Source organism: Gopherus evgoodei, chromosome 2, assembly GCF_007399415.2.
Source record: "Gopherus evgoodei ecotype Sinaloan lineage chromosome 2, rGopEvg1_v1.p, whole genome shotgun sequence".
Classification (NCBI taxonomy): domain Eukaryota; kingdom Metazoa; phylum Chordata; order Testudines; family Testudinidae; genus Gopherus; species Gopherus evgoodei.
The window spans coordinates 295,978,611-295,997,774 of NC_044323.1; the positions used below are offsets into that span (position 1 = coordinate 295,978,611).

General features: G+C 65.4%; 2 protein-coding genes across 7 annotated transcripts in view; one reads left to right on the forward strand and one right to left on the reverse strand.

Moving 5' to 3' along the window:
* Window positions 1–6,476, forward strand: part of CPSF1 (cleavage and polyadenylation specific factor 1) — a 53,116-nt gene extending 46,640 nt beyond the window's left edge. For both annotated transcript variants that reach the window (XM_030554007.1, XM_030554008.1), the window contains exons 32-38: window positions 126–302; window positions 465–531; window positions 1,045–1,092; window positions 1,844–1,999; window positions 5,300–5,429; window positions 6,082–6,220; window positions 6,317–6,476. In XM_030554007.1, the coding sequence (XP_030409867.1) occupies window positions 126–302; window positions 465–531; window positions 1,045–1,092; window positions 1,844–1,999; window positions 5,300–5,429; window positions 6,082–6,220; window positions 6,317–6,364 (765 nt within the window). In that variant the 3' untranslated portion in view covers window positions 6,365–6,476. The remainder of the gene's footprint in view (window positions 1–125; window positions 303–464; window positions 532–1,044; window positions 1,093–1,843; window positions 2,000–5,299; window positions 5,430–6,081; window positions 6,221–6,316) is intronic.
* Window positions 6,477–6,727: 251 nt separating this feature from the next.
* ADCK5 (aarF domain containing kinase 5) lies at window positions 6,728–18,898 on the reverse strand. Of its 5 annotated transcripts, none has more exons than XM_030554010.1 (15): window positions 18,830–18,898; window positions 13,706–13,806; window positions 12,008–12,157; window positions 11,738–11,813; window positions 11,186–11,386; window positions 10,248–10,388; window positions 9,567–9,680; window positions 9,140–9,271; window positions 8,779–8,862; window positions 8,314–8,395; window positions 8,020–8,098; window positions 7,800–7,891; window positions 7,383–7,498; window positions 7,154–7,270; window positions 6,728–7,018 (listed from the first exon to the last, which is right to left on the reverse strand). In XM_030554010.1, the coding sequence occupies exons 1-15, from the start codon at window positions 18,845–18,847 to the stop codon at window positions 6,758–6,760; spliced, it is 1,764 nt and encodes a 587-aa protein (XP_030409870.1). In that variant the 5' UTR covers window positions 18,848–18,898; the 3' UTR covers window positions 6,728–6,757. The 5 variants fall into 5 exon arrangements, with proteins under 5 accessions (XP_030409870.1, XP_030409872.1, XP_030409873.1 ...); XM_030554012.1 differs by lacking the exon at window positions 18,830–18,898 and adding an exon at window positions 16,830–16,886; XM_030554011.1 differs by having other exon boundaries at window positions 6,828–7,018; window positions 7,383–7,635.
* Between the last annotated feature and the right edge of the window lie 266 nt (window positions 18,899–19,164).

A 19,164-nucleotide genomic window follows, 5' to 3' on the forward strand; every position in this document is an offset into this window, starting at 1 on the left:
GGGGTAGAGGCGGGCAGGCAGGGGTACTCCAGGGTACTGGTTCCAGTCGGTCCCCGGCTCAGGCACTCTGCCCCCTGGCGTGTTGCCTGTCCATGGTGTGAGCCCGGTGCTCTTACCCCCTGCAGATTTTCCTGTGGAGCCTGAAGGACAACGACCTGACGGGCATGGCCTTCATCGACACGCAGCTCTACATCCACCAAATGATCAGTGTCAAGAACTTCATCCTAGCGGCGGACGTCATGAAGAGCATCTCGCTGCTGCGCTACCAGGAGGAGAGCAAGACGCTGTCGCTCGTCAGCCGGGTGCGGGGGGCGCTGGGAGGGTGGAGAGGCTCTGTGGGTATGAGGGGGCTGCCTGGGGCCAAGAGCAGGGCTCAGCCTGGCACCATAGTCGCTCCGTGCAGCAGTGCTGGGCCCCCGCCTGTGGCAGTGTGCTCCTCCTGACCCCTGCTTCTCCTGCTGCAGGATGCCAAGCCCTTGGAGGTGTACAGCGTGGACTTCATGGTGGACACCGACCAGCTGGGCTTCCTGGGTAGGTTCTGTTCCTTCGTCCCCTGCACTTTGGGCTCGGCCAGGCCTCCTGCCCGGCGCCGAGGGATCATGGAGGCCAGCAAGGGGAGGAGACCCCTGTGGGCAGCCCCGGTCCCAGCTGGGCGAGCTGGTGGGGCCGGAACTGCTTGGGACCCTCTGCTTAGTGTTGTGACTGTGCCGAGAATTGAGAGCTGCTGGGGGTGGGAGGTGCTGAGGGCAGAGCCAGCAGCCACAGGTGGATCAGGATGGGGCCTGGAGCGTGCCCACCAGAGCGGGGGGCCTGGAGCGTGCCCACCAGAGCGGGGGGAGGGGGGCCCTGGAGCGTGCCCACCAGAGCGGGGGGCCTGGAGCGTGCCCACCAGAGCGGGGGGGGGGGGGGGCCTGGAGCGTGCCCACCAGAGCCGGGGGGGGGGCCTGGAGTGTGCCCACCAGAGCGGGGGGCTCTTGGGTAGCTCTGTGTGTTTGGCGGGGCTGAAATGCTGCCCAGAGTAACGTTGCTGCTCTCTCCCCGCAGTGTCGGATCGCGATCGCAACCTCATGGTCTATATGTACCTGCCTGAAGGTAAGGCCTTCCGCCCCCTCCGCTTCTTAGCCAGCCCGTCAGGGGGGAGGGAACAGCTTTTACTGGGCCAGCTTCTGTGGGTGAGGGCCAGGCGATCTGTCGTTCACCCACCTTGCCTCTGATTAGCCCCCTCCGCTTCTTAGCCAGCCCCCTGCCTGCCTGTCAGGGGGGAGGGAACAGCTTTTACTGGGCCAGCTTCTGTGGGTGAGGGCCAGGCGATCTGTCATTCACCCACCTTGCCTCTGATTAGCCCAGGGTCTAATTCGCCAGGGACACCCCCCGTGAGCCTCCAACTGCCAGAACCAGGGACTGGCTGACGGGACGGGTCACTGAATCGCCCCATTCAGTTCATCCCCCCTCAAGCACCGGCCACTGCTGGAAGACAGGTTACTAGGCCAGATGGGCCATCGGTCGGCCCCACTGCGGCCGTTCCCCGTGGGGCTCTGATTCTGCCCTGCTGCAGTGCCAGGTAGTAATACTGTAGGGCTGCATGTAAACAAACCCCCAGGAACATCTAACAACCTGCAGCCCCCTGACCCTGGGGCTGGAAATTCCTTCCTGCTGGTGCAGCCATAGCTGGGTGGGAGCCTGGGGCCTCTGGCTAGTCCAGCCCCTTCAGGACTGCAGCCCATGGAGACTCCAGCGCCCAGCATGCCATGCTCCATTGCTTCCAGAGCAGAGCCTGCTGGGAGCTGGAGTCTCCATGGGCCACCCCGTGCCCTGATGGAGTTGCTCCCGCTCCTTCTCTTAGCCAAGGAGAGCTTTGGTGGGATGCGGCTGCTGCGCAGGGCTGACTTCCACGTGGGCGCCCACGTCAACACCTTCTGGAGGACGCCCTGCCGCTGGGCCACCGACGGCGGCACCAAGAAGTCCAGTGCCTGGGAGAGCAAGCACATCACCTGGTTCGGTAGGTTGGGCTCCGGCCTGCAGGGGGACCCCATCCACGCGCTGGGGGAGCGGCCGGGCTGGGCCTCTGTTGTGCCAGGAGCTGGACAAACTGAGACGGGGCCTGTGCCGAGCATAGGGAGACCAGCCGTCCCGATTTTATCGGGACTGTCCCGATATTTGCTTGTTTGTCCTGTATCCCGACCAAACAAAGGCTCCAGAGCCTGGAAGGGCTCGCACCCTCCCCCGCCCTGACTTTGCCCCCTCCTTCCCCCATTGGATCCCTCCCCAAATCCCTGCCCCCATCTCCACCCCCTCACTGCCTCATTGGCTCCCTTCCCAAATCCCCGCCTCTTGCCAAGCCTGCTGTGTCCAGGGGAGTGCAGGCCCGGGGTGAGTGAGAGTCCGGCCTGGCCCCGAGCAGGCAGGACTCGGACGCAGGACCTGGAGGGAGAGTAGGGGGCAGCCGGTAGGGCCAGGCGGCGGCTGTTCTCCCCACCTGGGCAGCGGGACTCGGGCGCAGGACCTGGAGGGAGAGTAGGGGGCGGCCAGTGGGGTCAGGCAGTGGCTGTTCTCCCCACCTGGGCGGCGGGACTCGGGCGCAGGACCTGGAGGGAGAGTAGGAGGCGGCCGGTAGGGCCAGGCGGCGGCTGTTCTCCCCACCTGGGCAGCGAGACTCGGGCGCAGGACCTGGAGGAAGAGTAGGGGGCGGCCGGTAGGGCCAGGCGGCGGCTGTTCTCCCCACCTGGGCAGCGGGACTCGGGCGCAGGACCTGGAGGGAGAGTAGGGGGCGGCTGGTAGGGCCAGGCGGTGGCTGTTCTCCCCACCTGGGCGGCGGGAGTCGGGCGCAGGACCTGGAGGGAGAGTAGGGGGCGGCCAGTGGGGTCAGGCAGTGGCTGTTCTCCCCACCTGGGCAGCGGGACTCGGACGCAGGACCTGGAGGGAGAGTAGGGGGCGGCTGGTAGGGCCAGGCGGTGGCTGTTCTCCCCACCTGGGCGGCGGGAGTCGGGCGCAGGACCTGGAGGGAGAGTAGGGGGCGGCCGGTAGGGCCAGGCGGCGGCTGTTCTCCCCACCTGGGCAGCGGGACTCGGGCGCAGGACCTGGAGGGAGAGTAGGGGGCGGCCGGTGGGGTCAGGCAGTGGCTGTTCTCCCCACCTGGGCAGTGAGACTCGGGAGCAGCCGCTGCTGCAGCTCCCACTGCCTCGGGGGGAGGAAGCGGCCAAGCACGTGGTGCCCGGGCCCGAACCCCCCGGCCCTGCTGCGGGGACCCAGCAGCGCGCACGCTGCTCCCAGCCCCTGGCCAGTTGCGTCTGGGCTAGCTGCCCAGCTGGTGCAATCCCGCGGCGGAGGCATCGGCAGCCTAGCCCCATTCGTTCCCCTGTGAGACCCGAGTGGGCTGCGGGGGCTGGGGCCTGCTGCCCCCACTCCGGGGCCGCCCACGGGAGTGCACCAGCTGGGCAGCCAGCCCAGACACAACTGGCCAAGGGCTGGGCGCGCGCAGCGTGCACGCTGGGTCCCGGCAGCAGGCCTGGGCTCAGGGGGTTCATGGGTGCCAGAGCCGCAGCTGCCGAGCTTGGCCAGCGGCTGCTTTCTCCCCCCATGGCCATGGGAGCTGCAGCAGCCGCTGCTCCCGAGTCCTGCTGCCCAGGTGGGGAGAACAGCCGCTGCCTGGCCCCGCGGGTAGGGCCGCCCCCTACTCTCCCTCCAGGTACTGCGCCTGAGTCCTGCCTGCTCAGGGCCAAGCCGGACTCACACTCACCCCGGCCCCGCGCTCCCCTGAGTCTCCCGGGCCTCCCTCCAGCGCTTGCGGAGGGAGGAAGAATTGGGGGTGGGGGATTTTTTTTTCTGCTCTGCTGCCATTTTTTCCCCTCTGTCCCTGCCCCCCGATATTTGACCTGGGAGATCTGGTCACCCTAGCAGAGCAGCTTGCCCTCTGCGGAGGCAGCTGCCACGTGTTTGGGGGAGTGGAGAAGTGGAGACTCTCCACGCCTGCCGTCCGTGTGGGGCTGTGCTCTGGAGGCTTTGCCCCAGAGGCCTCCAGCTGGGCTGCCATGGGCTGGGGAGGCAGGCAAAGCAGGAAGAGATGTGGGTGGACCAGCAGGGGGCGGCAGGTCTGCCGGGGGGTCATGGAGGTGGGTGGGAGGAGCTTGTGTTCAGTGCCAGGAAGCAGAGAAGCCGCATGGTGGCTCATGGGGGGAGATTGGGTTGGAGTGACGGGCCAAGGAGAAGAAGGGCGGAGTGGGCATCAGGTGCAGCTGTGGGGCCATGGGGCAGGGCAGGTCAGGCCAGGCCCCAGGGGGGTGTGCACAGCCTGTGATGGGAGCAGGAGCTCGCCTGGGGCGGTGGGAAGTGTGTCCCAGCATGATGGGGCTAGCGGGCAGGGAAGGAGCCGGAGCTGCCAGTCTCTGCAGCCTGCTGCAGTGGAAGGTGTTATAGATTCATAGATTCTAGGGTCAGAAGGGACCAATGTGATCATCTAGTCCAACCCCCTGCACAAAGCAGGCCACAGAACCCTACCCATCCACTTCTATAACAAACCCCTAACCTATGCCTGAGTTATTAAAGTCTTCAAATTGTGGTTTGAAGACCTCAAGCTGCAGAGAATCCACCAGCAAGTGACCCATGCCCCAAGCTGCAGAGGAAGGCAAAAAACCTCCAGGGCCTCTGCCAATCTGCCCTGGAGGAAAATTCCTTCCCAACCCCAGATATGGCGATCAGCTAAACCCTGAGCATGTGGGCAAGACTCACCAGCCAGCACTCAGGAAAGAATTCTCTGTAGTAACTCAGATCCCATCCCATCCAACATCCCATCACCAACCACTGGGCATACTTATCTGGCGATAATCAAAGATCAGTTGCCAAAATTAGGCTATCCCATCATACCATCCCTTCCATAAACTTATCAAGCTTAATCTTAAAGCCAGATATGTCTTTTGCCCCCACTACTCCCCTTGGAAGGCTGTTCCAGAACTTCACTCCTCTAATGGTTAGAAACCTTCATCTAATTTCAAGTCTAAACTTCCTAGTGTCCAGTTTATACCCATTCGTTCTTGTATCTACATTGGTTCTAAGCTTAAATAATTCCTCTCCCTCCCTAATATTAATCCCTCTGATATATTTATAAAGAGCAAGCATATCCCCCCTCAGCCTTCTTTTGGCTAGGCTAAACAAGCCAAGTTATCTTATAGGGGGCACCTGGGTCCCGGCTGCTGCGCCCAGTCCGTTACCCTGAACTCCCAGGGCTCACTGCTGGCCCAGCCCTGGGAGCCTCCCCTCCAAGTGGGGCGTTCCGGGGTTCCCTGATGGGCCGTTCTCTCCCCAGCCACGCTGGATGGCGGGATCGGCCTCCTCCTGCCCATGCTGGAGAAGACATATCGGCGCCTGCTGATGCTGCAAAACGCCCTCACCACCATGCTGTCGCACCATGCCGGCCTCAACCCCCGAGCCTTCAGGTACCGCCCTGCTCCCCACCTCGGCCTGGCCCAGTCAGCCCTGCTGCCCTCGGCCAGATCCCCCTCCCCTCTGCTGTGCGCCTGGGCCGAGCTCTGTGGCGCCGTAAGGAAAGATGGCATTGAGCCTGCCTGACCCTGGAGGGGCAGGGATCAGCTGCCGGGTGCCAGTACCCGGTACCCTTGGCCAGTGGGAAGGGCCCTGGGCTCAGCTGCCCCTTGCCAGGAGATGTGGTGAAGTGTCTCTAGTGTCACTCGGCCCTCGTGCCCCCCACTCTACAGCAAGGGGGGATAGACCTCGAAGCAGGCTGTGGGGCTCCTGGGGCAGGCCAGCCTCTCCTAGGACTCCATGCAGGGGGAGGGGTGTCCTCTGCGAGGGCCCTGGGAGAAGAGGAGCTGGGGTCCAGGTGGCCCCTGTGACCTCTTGGCTGCAGCACGACCCTGCCCTCCCACCAGCCTCACCGAGGTCAGCTGCTCCCTGCAGGGGGACACCTGGGCTGTCCTATGTGCCTTGAGAACGTGGGAAGGGGGCAGCAGTGGGAGGCAGGCCAGCCTGGCCTACGTGCCCTGAGAACGTGGGAAGGGGGCAGGCCAGCCTGGCCCGTGGCCCCCCCCTCTAGGCCCCCCACCGGTAGCTGCAGCTCCTCTCCCGCAGGATGCTGCATGTGGACCGCCGGATCCTGCAGAACGCCGTCCGCAACATCCTGGATGGGGAGCTGCTGAGCCGTTATCTCTACCTCAGCGCCATGGAGCGCAGCGAGCTGGCCAAGAAGATTGGCACCACGCCAGACATAGTGAGTAGCCAGCCCCCTGGCTCTGCCTGCGGGGGGGGGCGGGGGACGGGGGGGTTGGCAGGGCCCTCCCTCACCTGCCTGCTTCTTTCCCTGCAGATCCTGGAGGACTTGCTGGAAATCGACCGCGTCACGGCTCATTTCTAACGGACTCTGGGCGGACGGGGCCAGCGCCTGCCCCAGCTCTTGTAAATTCCTTGGCATCCGGGCCTGGCTTTGTACGAACTGGGGGGGGTTTGTGAAGAAAAAGCACAACGTGCTCGTGGCTGTGGTGTTTGCTGGGTGAGGTGGGTTGGCTGGGGCTGATGCTTAGAGGGCAGGGCCCGGCTGGTGCGGGGAGAGACGCTGGCCCTCCAGCTGCAGTGGGCTGGGTGAAGGGGCAGGTATGCGCCTGGCTGGAGAAGTGGGTGTCCCGGCCCCACCGTACAAGCTACCAGAAAGCCATGGAGTGAGGGGGCCTGGCTCCCCCCACCCCCCGCTGCTCCCCTTGCAGCACCACTGACCACCTGCTGTGGGGCATCTGCAGGTGCACACGTTTTATTAGTGTAAGATCAGGGTCTGTGTGGCCCCCGCAGCCGCTGCAGCCAGAGGGAACAGCCCAGGCTCCCGCTGGCAAGGCGCTGCCCCTGGCGTCCAATCCGGCTGGCCTGCGAGGCACAGCAGGCCTGGCTCTGCCTGTCTCCACGGCGGCTCAGCTAGGCCTGGAGGTACTCGTAGATTTGCTCGCTCTCGGAGAGGAAGCCCACGTAGGCGAGGAAGCGAATGAGGGAGGCCATCAGCCTCATGGAGAACGTCTCCTGCCTGGAGAGGAAGCAAGAGCCAGCATGGAGCGTGCGCCAGCAGCACCCGCTGGATCGAGTCCACCCCCGGTGCGGGAGCCCGCACGCCCCCGGATCGAGTCCGCCCCCGGTGCAGGAGCCTGCACGCCCCCCCTACCTGAGGGCGATCTCGAACTTGAGGCTCTCCCACTTCACCCGGAGCCAGCAGAAGAGGCTGCTGCTGCGGATGCCTGAGGATCTGTGGCCAGTGATCCTGCTCCAGCCCTTCACGGCGCTGTGGGGACAGAGGGGCCAGGTGAGGCCCGAGGCATCACCCTCTGTACTGGGCACAGCCCCACGCCGGCGCAGCGGGCTCAGCTCCGTTTTGCGGCTGTAGCCCTGCTCACCTCTTGCCCATGACAAAGTAGCGGTCGACGGGGGCGCCCAGGGCGATGTTGATGCTGCGCACCGTGTTGATATTGCGGAAGACGAGCAGCATGGGCCGGGGCAGGTCCTTGAGCACCTGCATGATGCGATCGAAGTGGTGCTGGGCCATGGCCTGCATGTAGAGCGTCTCCTCCCGTGTCAGGATGTTGGCCAGCCTCAGCTGCCCCATGTGGATGGGCCTCTGCATCAGGATCTCGCAGAAGAGGAAATAATCTGGGGCGAGGCCAGGCCTGGCCGTCAGGGGAGCCGGGGCAGAGCCCAGGGGCCCAGGCTAGTGGCCGGAGGGTCTGAGTGAACCAGCCCCCCAGCATGGGAATTGCCTGGGGCCCCTCTCATCATGTCCCCCACGCCCAGAGCCCCCCCAAGCCCCCACTCACCCTTCACACCCAGCTCGGCGGAGCAGGCCCTCATGCCTGCGTCATCCCGCAGGATGATGGCTCTCCACAGCTTGCACAGTGCCGTCCGGTCTCTGCCACAGAGAGAGGGCCCATGTCACCCAGGGCTGCCTGCCCCATGGGGGGTGGAACCACGTCTCTGCCCGCAGGGGTGGAGACGGGCTCTGGAGCGCTGTGCCCCGGCCCCCTGCCCGGTCCCTACCTCTCACTGAGGAACTCGTAGAGCCCATGATCCAGCAGCACCAGCTGGGCCTTCCCGTCAGGGCCCCTCCGCACCAGCACTGCAATACAGAGCGGGTCACTGCACGGCACCCTGGGCCCGGGCACCCAACCTGCTTCCACCACTGGCCACCTCCCCTCAGCGCTCTGGGCAGGGAGGGACTCCCTGCCCCCGGCCCAGCCTGGGGAACAAAGGCGCCCATGGAAGGCAGTGCCATTATCGCAGCCTCTGTGCTGGGCCAGGGAGACCCTTTCCCTGCTCCCCCAGCCCCCGTACCATTCCCAGGGTGCGGGTCCGCATGGATGAAGCCCGTGTAGAAGATCTGCTCGGCGAACATCTGGATCAGCTTGTCTGCGGTCTGCAAGAGGGTGAGACGGGGTGAGCCAGAGCACCCCGAGGTGGCAGAGGGAGTCTCGCCAAGGGGGCTCAGGGCAGGGTACATTGACCAGCGACGGCCCCTCAGCAAGGGCTGTCCTTCAGCCATTCTGCAGCGCTTGCAGAACGGGGGGGCTCTGCCTGCGTGAATGCAGCTGCCTCTGGAGTGAACCGTCTCCACCTCGCAGCCCCCAGGAACGCTACAAGTGGCAGCATGGGGCTGGGGAGCTCAAACATGGCAGCCCTATGCCCGGGGCAGGTTTCCAGAATCCACTGGGACTCTGCCCCTTGGGCCTTACTTCCTGGTCTGCAGTCACCCCAGGAAGCTGGGCTCCCCGCTTCGCCGAACGGCAGCACCTCACTCACGTCTTTGAGGTCCAGCCCCTGCGCCCTGATGCTCTCCACGTTGTTGATTTTGCAGCCTTCGCAGTAATCTGCTGTCAGGACTCTCTGTGGGGAGCAGATGGGGGTCAGGAGGAGCTGGGGCCCTGCTCTCCCAGGGGGCAGCCAGCAGCTCCTCGCCCCCTGCTATGGTCCCAGGGTACAGGCATGTCCAGGTACCAGGGTGAGGGGGTCTCCTTTGCCCCCTGGGGGGAGGAGCTGCTCTGGTGGTGAGGGGGTGACCCCAGCTCCCTCCCAGGGCTCAACCCACCCGGCCACAGGAGGGGGGGGGCTGCAGCCAGGCATCCCACCCACTGGCTGCTGGAGATGGGGCCTGGATCCCCACCTTGCTGCACTTGTCCCAGTGCACCTTGGGGACCACAACGTAGGGGAAGTGGCGCAGGTCCTGGGCACAGCGCTCTGCGTTCCGGCCCTCGTTCTCGAAGTCCAGCTCCTGGGCCAGCGTCCCCTTCAGGTCCTGCGGAGAGGGAGGGCAGGGGCAGGTAGGCTAGTGCGAGCGTTCCCACGCCAAGGTGGGCACACAGCCCGCAGCATGGGGCACCGACTGCCCCATGTCAACCCTCCGCGGGGGGAGCCATTCAGTGCTCGGCCTGCCTGGGGCACGACCCACGGACAGGCGCTCAGAGCCCGAGCCATGCGCAGGAGCCGGCTGGTGGGCAGGGCAAACGGAGCCTGGAACACCTGCCACGGGCTGGGGTGGCTGCTGCGGCACTAGCTGGGTATCGTCCAAGGCTCTCAGGCGGCGCCGGTACCTTCAGGACCCAGCTGAACCCAAAGCTGGGGTGCATGAACTCGATGATGCGCAGCAGCAGCTCCAGCGTGCGGATGTCCCCGTCGAACCTGTCCCTCAGGTCGATGTACTGCACCTGGGGGGCAGAGACAGAGCGCGCTGGGACCCCGCCTCGGCTGCTGGCTGCCCTGCATCCCAGGGCCCAGAATGCAATTCACCACCTCCAGCCTGGGACCAGGCCCCACCACATGCTGCCACATCTGCCTCGGGTTGGCAGCACTGGGGTCGGGTAGCGTCCCCTGCAGGCAGGGCTCAAACTGCAGCCCCACGGAGCTGGCAGCATCCTGGCTCCGAGTGCTGGGTATCTGTGCCCAAGAGGCTCCCGGCTGGAATCGAGGCCACTCCATGCTGGGTGCTGCACACCCCTGCCTGGGGCAGAGCCCTCATCTCCCTCCTGGCCCCAGCCCTGGGGGAGCAGCTGCTGCAGCCTTCCCATGCAGGTGAGTCCTGGGACTTGCCTCGGGTCCTGGCCTCCCTTCCAGCAACCTGAGGCGCCTGCTCCTGCTCCCACCCAGCAACGTGGGGCTGCTCTCAGCCCAGGCTGGGGCCAGGACTCGGGGGCCCCTCTGGCTCCAGGAACCCAGGGGAGGTCCAGAGCCCCAGCGAGGGAGGTCAGCCACACCTGCCCTTCCAGCTCACGCACCTTCACAGCCACCAGGGTGCCATCCTGGAGCCGAGCCTTGTGCACCTGGGCCAGGCTGGCCGCGGCCATGGGCTGGTAGTTGAACTCCCTGAAGAGCGTGTCGGCCGTGGCTTTGAAATCTTCCAGGAACAACTCATCCACCTGTGGCAGGAGATGGGGAGCGCTGGCCATCACGGGGTTGCCCTCCGGCACCGGCTCGTGCCCAGAGAGGGCAGGGGCAGCCAGAGATGCCACATGCGGGTGCGTTGGTTCTGAGCAGCCCCAAGGCAGCAGAGACCAAACTGGAGTTTCCAGCTGTACCCAGTGTGCTGTGAGTTGGGAGGGTCTGTCGGGCAGGTGTCCCCCTCACCCAGCCTGCAGAAGCAGCCAGCGCCCATGCTCCAGATGGCGGAGGGCCCAGGTGGGTGCTCAGTGGCATCCAGGAGCAGTCAGGGGTGTGCAGAATGGAGAGCTCTGCCCAGCCCACCCCCGGTGAACCTAGGGGCAGAGGAGGCTCCAGGGCTGCCAGCTTGGCCCCTTGCCCTGGGGCCAGTGGTGGTGCCTAAGGAGAGGCCTGTCTCCAGGAGCCCCACAGAGCCCACTGCTCTGCTCCAGGGAGCTGGCCCTCACCTCCCTGTCCCCAGGAGCCCCATGGAACCAGCCCTCACCTCCCCGCGCCCCATCCCCAGGAGCCCCACGGAGCCAGCCCTCGCCTCCCTGTGCCCTGTCCCCAGGGAGCCCGCTGCTCTGCCCTGGGGAGCCGGCCCTCACCTCCCCGTGCCCAGGAGACCCGTGGAGCCAGCACTCATCTCCCTGCACCCCATCTCCAGGAGCCCCACGGAGCCAGCACTCGCTTCCCTGCACCCTGTCCCCAAGAGCCCCGCAGAACCTGCTGCTCTGCCCCGGGGAGCCGGCCCTCACCACCCCGTCCCCAGGAGCCCCGGGGAGCCGGCACTCACCTCCCCGCAGCCTCTCTTGAGCGCTTGGTCCTCCAGCACACGCAAGGTGCTGATGTACTCGGGTGGCAGGAGGTGGTTGAAGGCGCACAGGCCCTGGCCCAGCTTGATGTACAGGCCCCCGTTGTAGATGGCGCCTTGCACCAGGCAGTCGGCTGCCCGCTGGTGACAGGCTGACATCACCTCCTTGTACTCTGGGCTGTTCTGACGACAGGGACACGCGGCGGGGAGCAGCCATCAGCACGGGGGCAGGGGGCGGGACACGGCCAGCAGGGGGCATATCCCAAGCAAAGAGGGGTAACAGAGCTTTGATGGAGGGACATGCTCACCAGCTCCATGGCCAGGGAGACGGGACCTGCCCAGGACCCCAGTGGCAGCAGAGGGGCCCCCCCTCTGAAAACCCCTCCAGGCAGCATCTGTGCCCCCCAGCACACTGAGCCCATGCCCACCACTGTGGGATCAGGGCACCGGGCAGTGACCTGTCTGGCTTGGCAGGGGACTGGCACTGGGTCACAGCCAAGGGACATGCGGGTCCCCATGTGGCAGGGAACATACCTCATCCACGCCCCGCAGCACCACGTGGGCCGTCCACCAGTAATCCAGCGAGATCTGCATGCCCAGGTGCAGGGACCTGTGGGGACAGGGCAGGATGGCTCAGCAGGCCATGGAAGGAGGGGTGGTGACTGGCCTGGGGCCAGCAGAGAACCCAGGAGTCCTGATTCCCCCAGCATTGGGGCCTGGGAGCCTACACCTTCCCCAGGCCCTAGGTCACCTGGGTGCCCGTGTAGAGGGAGCCCCTTGTACCCAGGCCCGGCCAACACCCACCTGCCGAAGCGCCCGACACCCTCCACCAGTAGCCGCATCTTCCTCCGCTCCTGGGCATCAGCGAAGCTGTAGCGTGTCCCGGCCGCCAGGGGCAGCCCCAGCCCCGCAGCCAGCAGCACCTTCCGCAGCAGCCCCCTGCGCCAACCCCAGCTGGGGGGACAAGGGGACAGCGGTGAGAGCCCCCCCCATGACCTCCGCCCCCCCATGGCTAACACCTCCCTCCCCACCATGGCCACCATGCCCCTTGTGACCGCCCCACTCTCTTGTGACCTCTACAGCCCTGGGACCTCCCTGCCCCCCAGTGCAGCAGAGCCAGGCCACACCCTCTCCAAACAGGCCTCGGCTGGCGGCACAGCGGGGCAGCAGTGGGGAGGCTGCCAGGCCTGGGCAGTGCCCAAGCCTCTGTGACACGGAGCCTGACTGGGTCACGCGACTAGCAGGCGAAATGACCCCAGATCTACCTTCACAGACAGATTAGAGGAGTCTGTAAAGGGTGAGTGGGCCAGTCCGTAGCCACGGCAGAGCCCAGAACCTGGACTGGGAGAGAATTTGCGGCGAATCCCAATTGCCTGTGGGCGCTGCTCCTGTCAGAGGTTCCCCGGGTAACCGGCCGGCCCCTGGCCGGCATTGTCTGCACTAGAGTCTGTTGCTCCAGAGATCAGTCGGGGCATTACCGTGTAGGTGGAACCTGGGTGTGATAATGTCACTGGCTCTGCTTCTCACTGAAGTTTGTGAGCTGCCCAATGGAGAATTACCTTGTGCTGGTGAATGCAATTAGTTCTGTGGGTATACACAGGCACTAGGAGGCTTCACTGCAAAGCCACAATGTTTGTGTGTATACACAACCAATGGGAGGTGAATGCAACTAGTTCCGTGGCTATACACAAAGCTCCACACAAGGAACGCCGGCTGGCCAGAGGCTGTCGCAGCCTGCTGGAGATCTATTCAGGAACTCCAGGGCCCTGCTCCTGTAGCTCACATCTGCTTAAGCTTCATCAGGGGAAGCTTGAGTTGCAAGACTGAGGTGTCCAGCTCCCGTCTGGAGGCCCCTGCTCCTCCTTGTGGAAGGATCAGAACAAACTCTACACATGGACTGTAACCCGAGGAACCGATTCTGGCAAGAGCTTTCTGCACTCAGCGGCTCACCATGTCTGCTAGGAAACTGATCGAAGAGTCTGTTCATATCTGGATGCATAACCAGCCTTTAACCATGATCCCCTCTTGTCTTGTTTAATAAATCTTAGACTGGTTAATAAGAGCTGGCTGGAAGCTGTGTTTCGGTGAGATCTGAGCTATCCGCTGAGCTAGGGGATGATGTGTCCGATCCCTGGTGACTGGTAGAACTTTATACCCAATGGCAATCCTCAGCGTGTCTGACTGGGCTGTCGGGGAGCCCAGGGCTGGGTCGCTCTCAGGGAGCTCTGTGTTGTCTCCTGGGTCACCACTAAGGTATTAGAGAAGCTGTTTTGTGGCTGGCTGGGTGAATAACCCACCAGTCTTTGCAGTTTCTCCTGCCTGAGCAATCTCAGCGTGCCCCCCTCCCCCCTCCGTTATATCTGCCCGGCAGGGAGGTGCAGACAGGCCTGAGGTGAGCACCATGGGGAGGAGCGTTTCCAACCCACCCAAGTGAGTAACAAGGGGACAGACCCCCCCGCCCCTGGGCTGGAGGGCTCCCGGCTCCCCGGGCAAAGGGCTTACCGTTGCATCAGAGGGCTGGCCCTGTGTCTGCAGTGCAGGGCAGGCGGCTGCCAAGGGCACCTCCTCTGCAGCAGGAGGGAGTGAAAGCGGCAGAGCTGCACCTGGGGATCAAGGTGCAACGATTAGTGGGACTCTGACAGCGCTGGCGAGGAGCAGCCACCCCGGCACTGACTGCGGAACTCACTGCCACTGGGCAGCATGGAGCTGCCAGGGCCCAAGACATTCCCAGGGCACCAGCCAGAGCTTCCCCCATCCCCAGCTGCTCCCAGGGAAACACGGTGAGGCCCAGAACTGGGGGCATGCCCATCCCACCATGCCCGGCTGCACCGCAGGCCACGCTTCTCGTGAGGGCAGCTCACGGCACCCAGAACGTGCCCGACACCTGCCATCAGAGCCACAGCGTCCCAGAGCGCAGCACCAAGACCCCATGGCACCGGCAACCGCCTGCCACCTTGACAGCACAGCTGCAGCCAGCGGCTGTTTGCGACCACCACCCACAACTGTGCAGAGCAGTGCACGAGGACTCACTAGTCCAGCCTCCCACCCTCCCCGGTGCATACTGCAGTGACGTGCCCCCGGGCACAAGACAAGCAGCAGAGCACTGAACCAGGGTGACAAGCTGTCCTGATTTATAGGGACAATCCCGATATTCGGGGCTTTGCCTTACACAGGCTCCCATCACCCCTCACCCCGTCCCCATTTTTCACACCTGCCAGCTGGTCACCCTACAGCAGAACCCAGGAGTCCTGCCGAGCAGGCCCCCTTCCCACCAGCTGCCTGCGCCGGGGCACAGGAGGTGAGGACGCAGCGAGGCGGAGGCAGTGCGTGCCGCCTGCTTGAACCCTTGGGATCAGCACTGCGCTGTCACGCTGTGCAAACAGGTGTTGTGTCGCAGGCACATGCCGGGGAGCAGATTGCCTCAGCCCCTGGGGAAGGCAGAAAGCAGGCGCTGGGGTCTGGGTCTGGGCCTGGGGTCTGGGTCTGGGTCTGGGTCTGGGCCGGCCGGCCTAGAAGAACGCGTCCCCCCCCAGGAGCCCGAGCAGCGCAGCCCGCACGAGCCCCACGGCGCGGAGCCGCCGGCCAGCCACACGCGGCAACGAAGAGGAGCCGCCGCCCGGCTGTGCTTTGGTCTGTTCTTCAAAAGGTTCTAGAGACCAAACAGCTGCTGGAGCCAAACACTGGCCCAAAACCCGAGCAGCACAACGGGGTGGGAGGGCAAAGCTGGGGGGAGGGGTCGGGTCCTGCCCCCAGGGTGGTGGGTGAAGCTGGGGGAGGGGGTCAGGTTCTGTCCCTGGGGGGATGGGTCGGTGAAGCTGTGGGGGCGGGGGGTCAAGTCCTGTCCTCAGGGTGGTGGATGAAGCCGGGGGGGGGGGTTGGGTCCTGCCCCCGGGGTGGTGGGTGAAGCCGGGGGGGGGGTTGGGTCCTGCCCCCGGGGTGGTGGGTGAAGCTGGGGGAGGGGGTCAGGTTCTGTCCCTGGGGGGATGGGTCGGTGAAGCTGTGGGGGCGGGGGGTCAAGTCCTGTCCTCAGGGTGGTGGATGAAGCCGGGGGGGGGGGTTGGGTCCTGCCCCCGGGGTGGTGGGTGAAGCCGGGGGGGGGGTTGGGTCCTGCCCCCGGGGTGGTGAGTGAAGCCAGAGGGGGGGGGGGGTTGGGTCCTGTCCCCAGGGTGGTGGGTGATGCCGGGTCAGGAGGGGTTGGGTCCTGCCCCCAGGTTGGTGGGTGAAGCAGGGAGAGGGGGTTGGGTCCTGCCCCCAGGTTGGTGGGTGATGCCGGGGTTGGGTTCTGCGCTCAGGGTGGTGGGTGATACCGGGGGAGGAGGGTTGGGTCCTGCCCCCAGGTTGGTGGGTGATGCTGGGGAAGGAGGGGTTGGGTTCTGCCCCCGGAGTGGTGGGTGAAGCAGGGAGAGGGGGGTTGGGTCCTGTCCCTGGGGTGGGTGGACATTGCCGGGGAGGGGAGGCGCTCAGGTCCTGCCCCCAGGGTGATGGGTGATGCTGGGGAAGGAGGGGCTGGGTCCTGCCCCCAGGTTGATGGGTGATGCCGGGGTTGGGTCCTGCCCCCAGGTTGGTGGGTGATGCCGGGGTTGGGTCCTGTCCCCGGAATGATGGGTGATGCCGGGGGAGGAGGGGTTGGGTTCTGCCCCCAGGTTGGTGGGTGATACCAGGGGAGGAGGGTTCGGTCCTGCCCCCAGGTTGGTGGGTGAAGCAGGGAGAGGGGGGTTGGGTCCTGCCCCTAGGTTGGTGGGTGATGCCGGGGTTGGGTTCTGCGCTCAGGGTGGTGGGTGAAGCAGGGAGAGGGGGGTTGGGTCCTGCCCCCAGGTTGGTGGGTGAAGCAGGGAGAGGGGGGTTGGGTCCTGCCCCCAGGTTGGTGGGTGATGCCGGGGTTGGGTTCTGTGCTCAGGGTGGTGGGTGATGCCGGGGCAGGAGGGCTTGGGTCCTGCCCCCGGGGTGGTGGGTGAAGCAGGGAGAGGGGGGTTGGGTCCTGTCCCTGGGGTGAATGGGCATTGCTGGGGAGGGGAGGCGCTCAGGTCCTGCCCCCAGGGTGATGGGTGACGCTGGGGAAGGAGGGGTCGGGTTCTGTGCTCAGGGTGGTGGGTGAAGCAGGGAGAGGGGGTTGGGTTCTGCGCTCAGGGTGGTGGGTGATGCCGGGGCAAGAGGAGTTGGGTCCTGTCCCATAGGGTTGGTCCCAGCTCTGGCCATTGTCTCTCGCCACAGCATCACGTGACACAAAGAGGTGGGGGCCCGCCCCCGTGGCACCCGCTTTATCCCCTTCCAGGCCCTGGCGCCACCAGGCTGCTGCTCCGCACCGGGCTGTGGAGGGCCAAATAAAGTGATCTGGGGACCCGACGTGGCCCTGGGGCTCCCCATTCCTGGCACAGGGTCCCTGGCACAGTGCCCAGCCCGGACAGTCCCTACCCCTGCCCCCAGGAGCCGGCAGGCGAAACCAGCTTCCCCCCGTGGGTGCTGACTGCACAACACCCGGCTGAACCGCGGGCTCACCACCCTGGCTCCTGCCTTTGCGCCCTCCCCAATGCCACCCAGCCAGAGGAGAGGCGGCAGATCTGCCACCCTGGGCAGCACCACGGGGGCACCCCCCGTCCCTGTCTGGGAGCCCAGCACGGGTACTCACAAGAAGCAGGCAGCTGTTTCCCCATTTCCAGCCTCAGGACTTGTCCTTGAGTGAGGGAGGGAACATGAAATCAAGGGGCCTCCCGCCTGTCCCATGGCAGAGCGCTTCAAGGCTGCAGCCGCAGCCCCCTCTCCTCCCCCCGGCGCAGCCCCCCAGCCAGCCTTGGCAAGTCGCCTTCAGAAATCTGTTTCCCAATCAGCCTCGGGGTGTTTTTCCAGTGCCAGGCAGGCTGGGCAGATCTAGGGCCCGGGCGCAAACGGCCTCCCCTGTCCTGGGAGCGAGGGCTCTGAGACACCAGCCCTGCCTGGCAAGGGCCCCCGGTGCCGTGTCCCAGCTGGGGCAACCTCTGGGGCAGACCAGGCCTGGGGAGCCCAGGCTGCACCGCCCGGGACCAGGCATCTGCCTCCCCTGCCCTGTCCACACTAGCTGGCCACAGGGGCTGCCTGCCATGTGCTAGCCCCGTGGTCAGGGTGGGGCACAGACCGACTCGCGAGGGTGTCTATGCCAGGACGGGGTGTGGGTGGCAACTGGCAGCACAGAAGCTTAGGGCTCTTGGACTGTGGGCGCCTGGGCTGGTACAGAACCTGGCACCATGGGGTGTGTGTACCGCAATGCACATAACACCCAGCACTGGGGGCGGGGGGGGGCGGTACCGTAATGCACATAACACCCAGCACTGGGGGCGGGGGGGGGCGGTACCGTAATGCACATAACACCCAGCACTGGGGGCGGGGGGGCGGTACCGTAATGCACATAACACTCAGCACTAGGGAAGGGGGGGAGGCGGTACCGTAATGCACATAACACCCAGCACTCAGGAACCACAGGTGTGTGTGTGTGGGGGGGGAATATAATGAAATGCGCATAACACTCTGCACTCGGGGGGGAGGGGCGGTACCGTAATGCACATAACACTCAGCACTGGGGGTCGGGGCGGGAAGTACCGTAATGCACACAGTAATGGACCTAATAATCACCCCTGGGGAAGCAGGGGGAGGGGTGGTACCGTAATGCACCCAATAAAGAGCCAGCAGGAGGTACGGGGGGGGGGGGGTTGGGAGGGTACCGTAATCATACAATATGCAGCCCTTGGTAAGTGGATGGCGGGGATCTAGGGGGACCGTAATGCACATAATAGCCAGCCCGCGGGGGCGATACCATAAACCCAGTAGCCAACCCGCGGGAAGCACGGGTGGGGGGGAGGGGTGTGTGTGTACCGTAATGCACCTTATAACGTGCCCGAGAGAAATACCGAGGCGGTACTGTAATGCACACAATAGCCAGCCTACGTGAAGCACGGGGGGGGGGGGGGAGTACCGTAATGCACACAAAGGACAGCCCGCGGGGGCGATACCATAAACCCAGTAGCCAACCCGCGGGAAGCACGGGCGGGGGGGAGGGGTGTGTGTGTACCGTAATGCACCCAATAACGAGCCCGAGGGACGTATCGGGGCGGTACCGTAATGCACACAATAGCCAGCCCAGATGAAGCACGGGGTGGGGGGGAGAAGTACCGTAATGCACACAAAACACAGCCCGCGGGAGCGATACCATAAACCCAGTAGCCAGTCGGCGAGAAGCACGGGGGTGTGTGTGTGTACCGTAATGCACCCAATAACGAGCCCGAGGGACGTACCGGGGAGGTACCGTAATGCACACAATAGCCAGCCCAGATGAAGCACGGGGTGGGGGGGAGAAGTACCGTAATGCACACAAAGGACAGCCCGCGGGGGCGATACCATAAACCCAGTAGCCAGCCCGCGAGAAGCACGGGGGGGGGTACCGTAATGCACCCAATAACGAGCCCGAGGGACGTACCGGGGCGGTACCGTAATGCACACAATAGCCAGCCCGCGTGAAGCACGGGGTGGGGCGGGGGCGATCCCGTAAACCCAGCTGCCAGCCCCGGCCGCCTCCCGCCCCGCTGCCAGGGGGACCCAGGCCCCGGGGTCCGGTCCCGGCAGCCCCCGCCCAGGCCTGGGGCCCGCAGTCCTCCTCACCGTCCGCCGCAGCTCCATGACCGCCGCTGTCAGCGCCCGCTACCGCCGCCACGGGCCCCCGGGACTCCGCCCCCTCACTCACCTGCGCGGTGATTGGCCCGCCCGCCCCCAGGCTCCACCCCCTCCACCAGGGCGAAAGCCGATTGGGCCGCCTGGATATCGGCGCCTCTCCTGCCCCCTCTGACAGGACCCTGCGGATCCAGGCCCCGCCTCCATCCTACACAGCGCTCGCTGATTGGCTCGCACGCCCCCTTCGCTGTGGTGGGCAGAATGGGCGGTGCCCTGAGCTGGCTCCGCCTCCGGAGCTGGAAGAGCGGGGCTGGTCCCGCTCCGCC

Bases quoted from the DNA above. Each gene is read 5' to 3' on its own strand.
- ADCK5 (XM_030554010.1), bottom strand. The intron at 11,814-12,007 runs GTGGGTGTTGGC...CTGTCCCCACAG, and splicing joins GGTGTCGGGCGCTTCGGCAG to GTCCCTGCACCTGGGCATGC. The intron at 7,271-7,382 runs GTGAGCAGGGCT...CTGTCCCCACAG, and splicing joins TACTTTGTCATGGGCAAGAG to CGCCGTGAAGGGCTGGAGCA.